Here is a 13110-nt window from a genome sequence, read left to right on the forward strand (position 1 = left end):
CACCATGTTAGCGCCTGTGTTTGCTACCGCCCCATGATCAGAGCCCCCGAGCGTGTGAAACAATGCGCTCGTGGGCTCTGAACACAACTAGCATGCAAAACACGGCTCTTAGCGCAAGTAGCATGCAAGTGCATGCTAAACCTATTCATCCCCAATAATCAGCAACCAGCGCGCCAAAGATTGGCCCGCTGGCTGCGGCAAACCCTATGCCAGCTCAGAGCTGGCGTTAGGGTTTGCAGACCATTAGGGAGGAATAGTGAGCCCTGTCCAGCATGCATTTGCATGCTAGCTGGCCCCCATTCCCCCCAATGCAGCAGCCCTTGTAGGAACCCTGACCTGACCTGAACCCCCCTCACCCCAGCAACAGGTTCAGGGGGGCTGGAGATCCGGTGGGTCTCCAGCCCCCCTAACCCCCCCAGCATCCCACCGATTTCCCTGCGCTGGCGGCGGGGGCCGTTTCTCCCGTGCACAGTGGGTAAAAAGACCCCAGGCACACATGGCCATGCGATAAGAAAACTCTTACCGCATGGCCATGCGGCGGGAAGCCCGTCCCGCCACCCGTTCAAGTGGCGATAAGGACTCCTGCGCTAAGTCAGCGGTAACCGGGCAGTGCGAGGCCACTCCTCCTCTCAGCGTTACTTTGAAAAGATTTTGGGAAAGGAAAAAAAAAGTTTAACGTGAAAGTTAACTTCCTGCTGAGGGACAGGCAGGGTATCTCTAGACAATGCCACATCAAATGTTTCTACAAAAATATACACGTTTATGTACACAAATTAAGCAGCTCATATTCTTGTACAATACACAGTGCAAACAAAATACTGAAAGACAAACCATCCACTGTGAGGGAGCAGATGGTTACATAGTTTGAGACCTTGCGCTGGGGGAGAAGCTGTTACTGCAAAAATGTATAATTTCAGGTCTGCTTTGCAATAACGAATGCTTTTTTTTTCTGTCTCTCAAAGCCATAGCAATAGGCAGTGTGATAGACAAGGACCACGTCTGAGTCATTTGATGAAGTCATCCTTGCCCAAAATAAAGCAGACTGGCCCCTAGACAGATGGGTCATGCAGTCCCACCAGCAGGTGGGTGGAGAGACCGAGAGCTACAGTTGCTCCAGGGACTTCCAACTCAGATTTTACTGCCACTCGCTATATGTTACTGCAAAGTGACACTGGAACGCCAAGTTCAGGATGTGTTCTGTCCTGTTCTGCTGGCTGCTGTGTTTGCTGACTCTGTTTCAACTTCCTCCCGCATGAATTTAACGAGTGAAAGTGAAAGAAGAGAGGCAGACCAATGAGTTTAGGCACTAGACAGCACAGCAGCTCCTGCAGTCTCCGCAAAGGCACCCACTGTCTGCCTGGCCATGCTGCCGTCCAAGGTACTGACCCTTCCAAACCCAGGGGGCTTCAACTTTGAGAACTGCCAGAGGTGAGGAGGCAACACCCTTCCTTCAGTGTGCCTGCTGTATGTACCCTCTGCCCAGCTGTCTGTTGCTGGCTTCTTCTCTGTTTCTCCCTCCCTGGTCTGTCTCTCTCCACCTCGGATTATCTGGTAGGTGCCATACGAATCATAATATTCATAATCATGGCTGGGTAAGGGACTTCCCTGTCCAGAGGGCAGAAATCTTTCTGGGTACAATGGAAGCTGTTGGAGGAAAGTGAAAGCGAAAGGGCTGTGAACAGGGCTAGGGGACAAATCCTGGAATCGAGAATTTGAACAGTATCGTGTCACAGACAACAATGCACTGGTGTAGCCAAGGGTGGGCCCGGGAGGGCGTAGGCCCACCCAGTAGCAGCATACCTATGATGTGTCTGGCAGGGATTCCCAAGCTCCACCAGCTGAAAACTCCCCAACAACTGTCCCTCCTGCATACTTGTCAATTGCAGATCCTCACCTGCAGCAAGCAGCGACTGATATACACTTCGCACCGGCCCCACAGCCTTCCCTCAGACATATTCCCACCTATGCGGAAAAAGGAAGTTGCATCAGTGGGAAGGCTGTGGGGCCAACATACACAGTGTGTATTAGTTGCTGCTTGCTGCCGGTGAAAATCTGCTATTTAAAAGGTATGCGGGAGAGGAGGGGGGATATTTGAGAGACCATATGGCACGCAGACAGTGGCGTACCAAGGGGGGGCGGTTTGCCCCGGGTGCACGCCGCTGGGGGGTGCTGCAGCGCGCGCCTGCTCTGAGTTCGCTGACTTCACGCATTTGCTGCAGCTCCCTCTGCCCTGGAACAGGTTACTTCCTGTTCCGGATCAGAGGGAGCTGCAGCGAACGCGCGAAGTCAGGGAACTCTGAGCAGGCGCGTGCTGCGGCACCCCCCCAGAGGCGTGCATCGGGGGGGGGGTGCTGCACCCGGGGGGGGGGGCGCCGCCCCGGGTGTCCGCCCCCCTAGGAACGCCACTGTGTGCAGGTGAGAGAAGAGACCAAATTACCTGTTGGACAGGGTGGGGTTCTTCTGTCCACCCATCTTGGGCCCAGGCCCACCCAAAATTGGGTGTCTGGCTACGCTCCTGCAACAAAGAAAGGGGAGGTGAGAAATAATATTCTAGATATAGTTCAGAGCTATAGGGCCAATGAGTGCCCAGGGCAGAAATTTGGATGGGGGTTTCCAAAGCCCAACAGCAGCCTGTATCGCCGTCAAGTTTGGGTAGGTTCAGGGAACCAGGGCAAGTGCCCTGTTTGCCTCCCCCTCATGCCAGCCCGGGGGTGCTAAGCATTCACTCAACTTCCTGTCTTTTCACACGATGTACTAAAGTCTCTGTGATTTTGACTTAGTTTCAGGCTCTAGAGGGGGATATTCAGCAGTAGTATTCTAGTTAAATACCATTGAATCTTGGTGGTGCCTGGAGATTCTCATTTTTAATATTGACTCCTTAATTTTTACTGACTGCCAGTAAATGTACTGACTGATCATGACCCTGACATGCATCTAGACAGTGTAATGAAAGCACAGCACCACACCCCAGTCGGAGAGAGGGGAGGTGGGACAAGAACTCCCCCCCCCCCCCCCTGAGGAGGATAGGGATGGTGGGCCGGCAGTCAGGCATCCTGGAGGTTTAGGGAGATAAGTTACTATGTGTAGGTGAAGGTTACTTATTTAGGTGTCTGTATCTGAGTCAAACTGTGTGTGTGTGTGCATGCATGTGTGTCTGTGCGTGTGTGTCGGGCAACCTGTCTTCATTGTATGTGTGTGCGCACATCTGTGTCTCTTTTTTGTGATCACTCCTCCTATTTCTCCCCTCCCTCAGAAATGAATTTTTGGAGAAAGAGACATCCCAGCAAGGGCTCAAAGTCCCTAAAGCGAGGAAAACCGGGACCACGATCGCTGCAGTAGTGTACAAGGTAAGTGACCCCCCCCCCCCCCCCCGGTGCAACTGTACAGACACGGGGACTGTGAGACCAAGTTCAGCTACAGATGCCTGCAAAGTGCAGAGAGCACAGGGGCTGAAAATACATGGAGGAGAATGAGGCAAAATGCAGAGCGTGCAGTGGCTGAAAATACCAGAGGGAGAGTCTGGCAACATGCAGAGAGCACTGGGTTTGAAAATACCCGGAGGGGACTCAAGCTAAATGCAGAGAGTTCAGAGTGTGAAAATAAAGACGGAGAATGCAGACAGTACAAAGACTAAAAATACCAGAGAATCTCTGTGATTTTGTGGGTGAATCACTTTATCTGTCTGTTCCCCGCTTCTAATCCATGGCTCTGCATTGCCTCTCTACGTATGATTTTGCGACAAGTAACTTTCTCTCTTTGCCTTCTTCCCTCACCCTCTCCCCACCCTTTCTCAGGACGGTGTCATCCTGGGGGCTGATACCCGGGCCACAGATGACATGGTGGTGGCCGATAAGAACTGCTTGAAAATTCACTTCATTACCTCCAGGATCTAGTAAGTGAACCTTGCTGGGGCATCTGTACCTCAAGATGTGGGGGTAAAAGGGGGGGGGGAGGTAGGGACATGGAAAATGAACCCATCCTGATTAAAAGCCATTGTAAAAATGGAATGAGTGGCATTTGTAGATATGAAATTGAGTTGGAGGTATGTCTGGGTGGGAAATTGCTTCTCCTGTGACCTTGAAAGCCTCCTGAAGGTCAAACAGGTCCAGAGCTCTTGCAAGGATAAAGACCTTCCCCTGCGACCCCTGATAATAAATTCTTAGGTAGCATAACTTCTGCATTAAACCCATCTCTCCCTCTGTCCCTGTGGCATAGCTGCTGTGGTGCAGGTGTGGCCGCTGATGCAGAGATGACCACCCAGCTTCTCTCGTCCAACCTCCAGTTGCATGCCCTCTCCACAGGGCGTGAGCCACGTGTGGTCACTGCCTGCAGGATGCTGAAGCAGCAGCTGTTCAGGTGGGTGGGGATGTGGGGAAGGGTAGCTTTCTTTACCTTGTTGAAAAAAATAACATACAAGCACCTGATGGCTCAAAAAAAAAAGGAGAATAGGGAATAAGAGCACCAATGAGGGAAAAGAGAAAGCAGCCAAGGTGATATGTGCAGAATTTGAGGGCTGGGATGGGATGGGGGTGGTTGTAATCTCTGTCCCAATGCATTATTTTTTAATTTAATGTTTGTTATTTTCTGGACTGCCCCCTCCCTTTACTATCCAGAAAAACAAATTGTGGCCTAGTGGTTAGAGCACTGGTCTTGCAATCCAGAGGTGGCCAGTTCAAACCCACCGCTGCTTGTTGTGATCTTGGGCAAGTCACTTAACCCTCCATTGCCTCAGGTACAAACTTAGATTGTGAGCCCTCCTGGGACAGAGAAATATCCAGAGTACCTGAATGTAACTCACCTTGAGCTACTACTGAAAAAGGGGTGAGCAAAATCTAAATAAATATTTGTTGTTCATTTGTGGAGCAATGGCACCACCAAGTGGTCACTTTGGGACTTGCCACAGCATAGTTCATCTACAGGTTTTTTTGTGGTTTTTATTTTTGAAAGGCCCCAAATTTTATTCTGTGCAAAATGAAGAGAGAGTGAAGGGTTCCCTCGAGTGTTGCATCTTTTCCCCCAGAATGTCTACTTCCTGTAGCTTTTTAAGAAAGGGAACAAATGAACACAAGTGGGGGGAAAAGCTTGTGGTTCCTAATGGGGAATTGATTGAATCATGATAAAAGATCTCCCCCTTTTCTTTCCAGAAAAGAAATTCAGGGATGGAGAGGATGGAAGATGCATCTAGCTTTCCATTTTGGGGTTTTTTTAAAATGTCTTTTTGTCAAATCTGTTTGTGCCCTTTGTAGTTCCCTTCATAATCTCCATCTGCAGAGCTGCCAAGTCACCCGGTTCCAGGCCGGAAACATTTTGGCCAGTCCTGGTTTTGAGCTTGCATCCCAAAGTAGTGTGGGATTTGTAGTGTCCGATTCTACCCGTTGTAACCAGTGCTGCAAGTCCCATAATTCACCATGAATGGGTGGCCAGAAATCTAGGATTCTCTCAAATTCTCCAGCCTGGAACTGGGTAACTTGGCATCTGTGCATAGCGAAAGGCCAGTGTCCGCCATTCCCAGCTTCTGTGCAGATCAAATGCAGATGAGACAGGCAGATGAACTCTGGTGTTGCAGACTTGCAGTTAGTACAGAGAAAAGCGAGAGTGGGATGCTGATTCCTGTTTCTCTTGTCCTTCCTCCCACAGGTACAAAGGACATGTTGGGGCCTCCCTCATTGTGGGTGGAGTGGACTGTCGTGGCCCCCACCTCTACACTGTGCACCCTCATGGTTCCACTGACAAGCTGCCTTTTGTTTCTATGGGTGAGCAAGAGGAGGAAGAGGTGGGAGAGGTAGTAGTGCACCTGGATGTGTAAAAGGCATTTCCTGTTGTCAGAAAATGAAGTTACTTACCTGTAACGGGAGATCTCCGTGGACAGCAGGATAAGTCAGTGTCGGAGGACGTCACCTATATGTGACTGATGCATCCTGCTTGTCCTAGGAGAAAAGCCTTTGTGTAATTTGGAGAAGGGAATGGGGATTTAAGGATCCATCACTAGCTGTAGTGCAACCCTAAACCTCACCCCTTTCCAGCTATGTATCATTCATAATAATTCAACTTAATATTTTATAGACAGCAGACAGCACAGGCTGAAAAGAAAAACTGTAAGCTTACAATGTCCCTTCCCCCAGGAGATTATATTCTAAGTGTGAGAACACCGAGATGATGTGCTTTTGTTCTTGATGTTGTATTGGTATGAGAAGTGGGATTAGAACCTGAATCAGTAGATGTCACAGCTCTGTACTTTCAGCACCAGCTGCCATAAAGTGAGAGGTGGTGGTAGAGGTGGGATTGGAAGTTGGGTCTGCAAGCATTAGAGGATTTCAGCATCAGGCTGTCATAGAGGGAGGGTTGGTGGAAGCAGTAGGAATGGAATCCGGTTCTGGAGGTGTCGTCATTCTATGCCCTCAGTGCTAGGCTGTCACAAAAGGAGAGTTGGTGGCAAGAATGGGGCTGATAGTCTTCATTTTCCCCCTTTCTGATGGATTTAGGGTCCGGAGCAGGGGCAGCGATGGCGATACTAGAGGATCGATTCAAGCCCGATATGGAGGTGAGAGGAAGGGGGAGGGGTACAAGTGAAGGTGATTGATAGAGACTAAAACTCTGTAATGTGGATGGCAGAAATGTCTCACTCTTTTACGCCCATTCAGAGCTTGTCTATAATTAAGGGATAACTATTCAGCCTGCAACAGTGAGCGATTTTTTTCGTTGCCGCTGGCTTTAATGACAGGCCATGTCCGGAGACTGGCACTGAATAATAACTGGGTATATTCAGCCAGCTGGCATTAATCGGGTTAATAGCCAATATTCAGCCCTTAACTGGATAAGTTAAACTGGACAAAGATGTGTTTCATGTGGTCTGATTTATCTGGTTAACTTGTCCGATTCAGGGGTCCTTTTACTAAGGTGCGCTGAAAAATGGTCTGCGGTAGTATAAACGCGTGTTTTGGGCGTGCGTGCAGAATTATTTTTCTGCGCATCTACAAAAACTGCCTTTTAAAAATTTTTGCCGAAAATGGACGTGCGGCAAAATGAAAATTGCCCCGCGTCCATTTTGGGTCCGAGACCTTACTGCCAGCCGTTGACCTAGCGGTAAAGTCTCACACGGTAACCGGGCGGTAATGACCTATGCGCGCCAAATGCCATGTGGCGCACGTCCAATAATAAAAATTATTTTTCGGACGCACGCCAAAAATGAAATTACTGCAAGAGCCATGCAGGAGCTGGGTGGTAACTCCATTTTGGCGCGTATTGGCCTCGCATAGACACTTATGCAGCTTAGTAAAAAGGTCCCCTAAGTGCTGAATGTTCCAGCTCTGCCCCCAGACCACTCACAACATAGCCAGTTTTGACTTAGGTACTATTTATGTATTTATTTATTTGTGACATTTATATCCCACATTATCCCAAATAAGTTTGAGTTCAATGTGGCTTACAATAAACAGTACAAGATACATAACAAAGAATAATGCATAAGAAAGTAATTTGTTGTAAGAATCCGATTTTACAATACAGTATCATAAACGTACTGGGATAACTATGGATGTTTAACATTTAGAAAATCTATTAGGAATGAGAAATTGTACATGAAGCAAAGAGGAAGTTAATGGTAAATAGAGTAATAACCAATTCAGGTAATAATTAATTGTTTGAGATATGGTCGTTCTTTGTGAGGGTTTGTTTGAATAGGAACGATTTGAGGATTTTGCAGAATCTAGTATATTCCTGTATATTTCTTATTTTGGGTGGTAAGGAGTTCCACCATTTGCTTCCTAGGTAAGTGAAGTCTGCAGCGTGGACAGTTTTGTAGATCACTTTTTTGGGAGGTGTAGTCTGAGATAGTTTCTTGCCTCATAGTTAGTGTTTCTTTGAGGTAAGCTTATTAATGGTACCATATAGTCTGGAGCTGTGCCATTTAGTATTTGAAAGATAAATGTACATAATTTGAAGGTGATTCTCGCTTTGATGGGAAGCCAGTGTAATTTGATTAGAGGCACTTTCAAAACAAGAGATTTTGTATATGAACCTGGCAGCAGTGGTTTGAGCTGTTTGGAGTTTTTTCAACAGGTTCTCCTTACAGCCAGCATATATGACATTACAATAATCGAACTGGGATAATGTTAATGATTGTACCAATAGTCTGAATGTTTCTGATGAGAAATAGGGTCTGATCCTTTTTAGTTTCCAAAGAGACCTGAAAGATTTTGTGATTACTGAGGAAATTTGAGTATCAAATGTTAAATGTTTGTCTATAATTATACCTAGAATTTTCAGATTATTGTCAATTGTGAAACTATTGTAGTAGTTTTAATCAAATAGGTTGGTAATGACCATGAATTTAGTTTTTTTTTCTTTATTTAGCTTTAGTTTGGATTCTGAGGTCCAGGTTTCCATCAGATTTAAGCCAAGTTTTGCCTTTTGTAAGATGTCTTGAATGGTCTTTTTGAAGCTTATGTATAAGGTAACATCGTCAGCGTATATGAATGCTTTGAATCCTGCTATTTCTAGTCTGTTACCTAGTGGTCACATCATTACATTAAACAGAATGGGCGATAGTGGAGAACCCTGAGGGACGCCACAGTCCGGTGACCAAGCAGAGGATAAGGTTCAGTGGTGTGCTGGAGCAGGCTCTCACAGGCTCGCAAGAGCCGGTTGTTAAGTTTTTAAGAATTTTGGGAGCCGGTTGTTAAAGTAGGGCCCTTCATGGCTACTTTAACAACTGGCTCCCAAAATGTGGGCTTGGGCCCCCTGCTGAATACTGGTGGGGATGCTGAGCCCTGCCAGCCAAGTAAATAGACTGCTGCTGCTCCCCACTCTTTGTTTCCAGCTCTGAGCAGCAGGCTGGGACTTCTTGAGCATGTGAAAGAAGTTCCAGCATGCTGCTCAGAGCAAGATGTTGGGAGTGGTGGAAGTCCATTTATTGGCTGCCAGCAAAGGTATGCCTAGCGTGCCCGCAAGAAGGGAGGGAGGAGAGAGAGGCACGTTTTGCTCTCCCCCCTCCCCCCCCCCCCCCCCCCCCCCCGGCCACCCCTGGCCCTTCCAACTGCAGAGCTGGCTAGAAAGAGCCTGTTGTTAAAAATTTACCAGCACACCCCTGATAAGGTTCCTTTCATTTTCTTGATTTCAGGAATCCTTGAAACCATTTGTGGATTGTGCCACATATACCAAAGTTGTCTAGTACGTTTAGTAGGATTTTATGATCTACTACATAGAATGCGCTAGACATATCGAACTGCATTATTAAGATCTTAGACCCTATTCTAATTTCCTTTCTGAGATTTGATACTAGGTGTAGTAAGGACTGTCTCGGTGCTATAGGATGGTCTGAAACCTGATTGCGATTTGTGTAGTGGGGAGAATTGTGAAAGGTAGTCCATAGTTTGTGCTGTTATTATTCTGTCCATCGCCTTGATCATCAAAGGAATGGAGGCTACTGGTCTGAAGTTTGTTACATCAGTTATGGTGATTGAATTGTATTTTGGTATTGGTGTTAGAATAATTTATTATCAGGGAAGGTGCCATGGAACAGTAGGAAGGAGATATGCTGCTGAAGCAGATTAATGAATATATTAGGAGCTTCCTTCATAAGGTAACTAGGACAAGGATCTAGTGTGCATTGTGAAGTTGAGTATTTTAGGAGGTAATGTTTTACTGTGTCATGGGTTAGTAGATGGAAGGAAGACCAAATTCTGTTGGTGGCTATTCCTTTATGTGTGTCTGACTGTTTTTCATAAATATCTTGATGATTGATTTTTAATTTGAGTATGCCTTCTCTGATATTAACCAGGGGCGTATCTGGACTCCGGCGGTAGGGGGGGCCAGAGCCAGAGGAAGGGGGCACATTTTAGCCCCCCCCCCACCGCCATTGCCAGACCCCCCCGCCACCAATGACTCCACCCCCCTCCCGCCGTCAACCCTCCCCCGCTGCTTACCTTTGCTGGCGGGGGACCCCAACCCCCGCCAGCCAAGGTCCGCTTCCACCTGTCACTGCCTTTAAAAATATTTCTTCAGCTGGCGGGGGACCCCAACCCCCGCCAGCCGACCCGAGGTCTTTAAAGTTCTTCTTCGTCCTCCGTGGCCGTGCTGCTGTTGAAAGCTGTTGAATCCAGTTCGGAGTCTGACGTCGCAGCACGTTGTACTTGCAGGACGCTCCTGCACGTACAACGTGCTGCGACGTCAGACTCCGAACTGGATTCGACAGCTTTCAACAGCAGCACGGCCACGGAGGACGAAGAAGAACTTTAAAGACCTCGGGTCGGCTGGCGGGGGTTGGGGTCCCCTGCCAGCAAAGGTAAGCAACAGCAGCGGGGGAGGGTTGACGGCGGTAGGGGGGGGCCAGGGCAAAATCTGCGTTGGGACCCAGGCCACAGTGGCCCCACGCAGATACGCCCCTGATATTAACTATTTTTTGTTTGAAAAAAGTAGCCAGTTGCTCTGCTGTTGGTGGAGACTCTGTGGTTCTGGTTATTTCTTTTATGGATAATAGGCTTTTAATCAACTCAAAAAGTTTACTGGTATTAAAGAAATTACCACTGATTATTTTGTTATAGTTTTGAGTTTTTGCAGTTTTGATCTCATTTTTATATGTTTTGATGGCAGTTTTCCAAGTTGATTTGTTTTCGTTTGATTTTGTCTTTAGCCCATTTTCGTTCCAGTTTTCTACATTTTCTTTTCAAAGGAAGGATAGATTGATTAAACCAAGGTGAAATTTTCCGGCTTCGTTTGGATGTAGGTTTGAGGGGAGCTATGTTATTTAAGATAGCATAGGTCATCTCATTTAATCATGAAGTTGTTATTTGTCTGCTGGAGGAAGAGCAGGATTGTTCAAGACATTAGACCTGAAGTTTGTGGTTTTTATTTTTCCTCTATTTTTGTTATTTTAGTTACATTTGTACCCCGCGCTTTCCCACTCATGGCAGGCTCAATGCGGCTTAGGTACTTATTTGTACCTGGGGCAATGGAGGATTAAGTGACTTGCCCAGAGTCACAAGGAGCTAAAGGGGGAAATCGAACCCAGTTCCCCAGGACCAAAGTCCACCACCCTAACCGCTAGGCCACTCCTCCACTCCCTCTAGTTTTGTGAGAAGTCGTTGTACTTTTATTTTTCATTGATTTTGTATTTTCCTTCCAATAGTTTACTGTGATCTGACCGGGGAGTTTGAGTTCCAGTATGGTTACTTAGATGAAAGTTGTTGTTTGCAAATTTATAGGGTAATAGGTCAAGTGACCTTTATTGTGACAGGTATGGCTGAATGGTTGTGTGAGTTGCCAGTAGTTTAAAAAGTCAAGTCATTTTTTTGTATTACTGTCATTCTGATTATCTAGATCAGTGGCGTACCGGGGGGGGGGGGTCCGCCCCGAGTGCACGCCGCTGGGGGGGTGCCGCGTGCCTGTTGGCCGAGTCCGCTCGTTCCCTCCCTGCTGCTCCCTCTGCGCGGAACAGGTTACTTCCTGTTCCAGGGCAGAGGGAGCAGCAGGGAGGGAACGAGCGGACTCGGCCAACAGGCGCGCAGCACCCCCCAGCAGGTAAAAATGCATGCGGGGGGGGGAGGGTGTAATTTCACCAGTTGGGGGGGGGTGTAATTTCGCTGGTGGGGGCACATCGACGATCCGCCCCGGGTGTCACGCAGCCTAGGAACACCACTGATCTAGATATAAATTGATGATCCCCTATTATTACACTATCCAGTTAAATGTGCCTGAATATCCCTGGATAACCCTGCACGGACAATTTAATGGGGCAGGAGCCTTTCCTGCTTGGTTAAATTGCATTGAATATTGAGCCCTAAATGTATTATCACTCAGCACAGTGGTAAGAGCTGCTGGCTGACACTGAAGAATATTGAATGTGATTCCTGGTGAATGCACGAGTCTTCCTCAGTTTCCTTGGTCTCTCTCTCTCTTTGCTCCATGTTCTCGCACAGCTGAAGCCCGCGATGGATCTGCTCCGAGATGCCATCACGGCTGGAATCATGTGTGACCTGGGCTCAGGCAGTAATGTGGATTTGTGCGTCATCACCAGGGAGAAAGTGGAGATGATGCGTGGCTTTGAGCAGCCTGGAAAGCGTGGCGAGAGGTAAGAGGGAAGGTCACTAGCATGCGGAGAAGCAGATTGCGATCCCACTTCCTGACACCAACTCTCCCTGTGTCACTGCTTAGTGCTGAGAGCACAGAACTGTGACACCTGCAGACTCAGGTTCTAATCCAACCACTTCCACCAACTCTTGTGAACTTTGATTATGGTTTCTACCTTGACGCACTGTCTTTCTCTTTCTCATTTTCTTTTAGGTATGGCTCATACCGGTACCAGAAGGGCACGACTGCTGTCCTGACACAGTCCATCAAGCCACTGGAGGTGGAATTGGTAGAGGAGCATATACAGACCATAGACATGGAATAACTCCTCCTCCACTATGAACTGTGTATTGGGTGGAGTTTGTTGGCATTCTCTCTGGTCAGTGGACTGCTCCCCTGCCTTCCTTGAGATGCATCCACTCCATCCTTTTATTAACAAAATGAAAATCAACGGGTAGTCAAGTGTGAAGGGGAAATATGTGGGACTCAGCTGGTCATCTCTCCCATGTCAACCCAAAGGGGCTGATCCAGTCCTGTTCTACCCTGTTGCATGCTGGGAGATGCAGCTGTGATCCATATGTTTTCTCATTCTGATTACAGATAGCTGTGAATCTGCCCTAATGTGATTGCCCAAACATACAGGGCTACTGAATGTGATAAGCACAGTTTCTTTGCATTTTGGCACCACGGCGAATGGTTACTATGTGAATAAAGTGATTTTAGATGACTGGTTTGTGTCTGCTGGCTCATTTCTGCTGTAGCAGCTCATCGTTTCCCTTGAGTATTCTGAAATGGGCATGAATACAAGATGGATTTCTCCCCAGTAAGTCAGTGGTGAGATGTGGGACACAATCCATCTCACAATCTTCAGCCAGGGGGCACTAAAGGGCTGTAGTCGGTCACTAGTGAGTGGGGTTTACTCTTCCTCAACCTCAGACAGAGGGCTTTATGGGGGGGGGGTGGAGTTGTCAAACCACTATGAAGGGAAAAAAAAAGACAAACCTATGTGAACACATCTAATCAAATACCTCCCCTCCACCCCCC

General features: G+C 47.6%; 1 protein-coding gene across 1 annotated transcript; it reads left to right on the forward strand.

Annotated features, from left to right (window-relative positions):
- The first annotated feature begins 1199 nt into the window (after nucleotides 1–1199).
- LOC115464937 (proteasome subunit beta type-7-like) lies at nucleotides 1200–12717 on the forward strand. The gene is made up of 8 exons (XM_030195326.1): nucleotides 1200–1428; nucleotides 3254–3347; nucleotides 3795–3892; nucleotides 4216–4356; nucleotides 5638–5753; nucleotides 6483–6541; nucleotides 11916–12067; nucleotides 12280–12717. The coding sequence occupies exons 1-8, from the start codon at nucleotides 1364–1366 to the stop codon at nucleotides 12389–12391; spliced, it is 837 nt and encodes a 278-aa protein (XP_030051186.1). The 5' UTR covers nucleotides 1200–1363; the 3' UTR covers nucleotides 12392–12717.
- Nucleotides 12718–13110: the final 393 nt, after the last annotated feature.

This window comes from Microcaecilia unicolor, chromosome 3, assembly GCF_901765095.1.
Source record: "Microcaecilia unicolor chromosome 3, aMicUni1.1, whole genome shotgun sequence".
NCBI lineage: Eukaryota > Metazoa > Chordata > Amphibia > Gymnophiona > Siphonopidae > Microcaecilia > Microcaecilia unicolor.

Coding starts and splice junctions, on each gene's coding strand:
- LOC115464937 (XM_030195326.1), top strand. CDS start 1,364: ATGCTGCCGTCCAAGGTACTGACCCTTCCAAACCCAGGGGGCTTCAAC. Junction 3,348..3,794: donor TCGCTGCAGTAGTGTACAAG/GTAAGTGACCCC, acceptor ACCCTTTCTCAG/GACGGTGTCATCCTGGGGGC. Junction 12,068..12,279: donor CCTGGAAAGCGTGGCGAGAG/GTAAGAGGGAAG, acceptor ATTTTCTTTTAG/GTATGGCTCATACCGGTACC.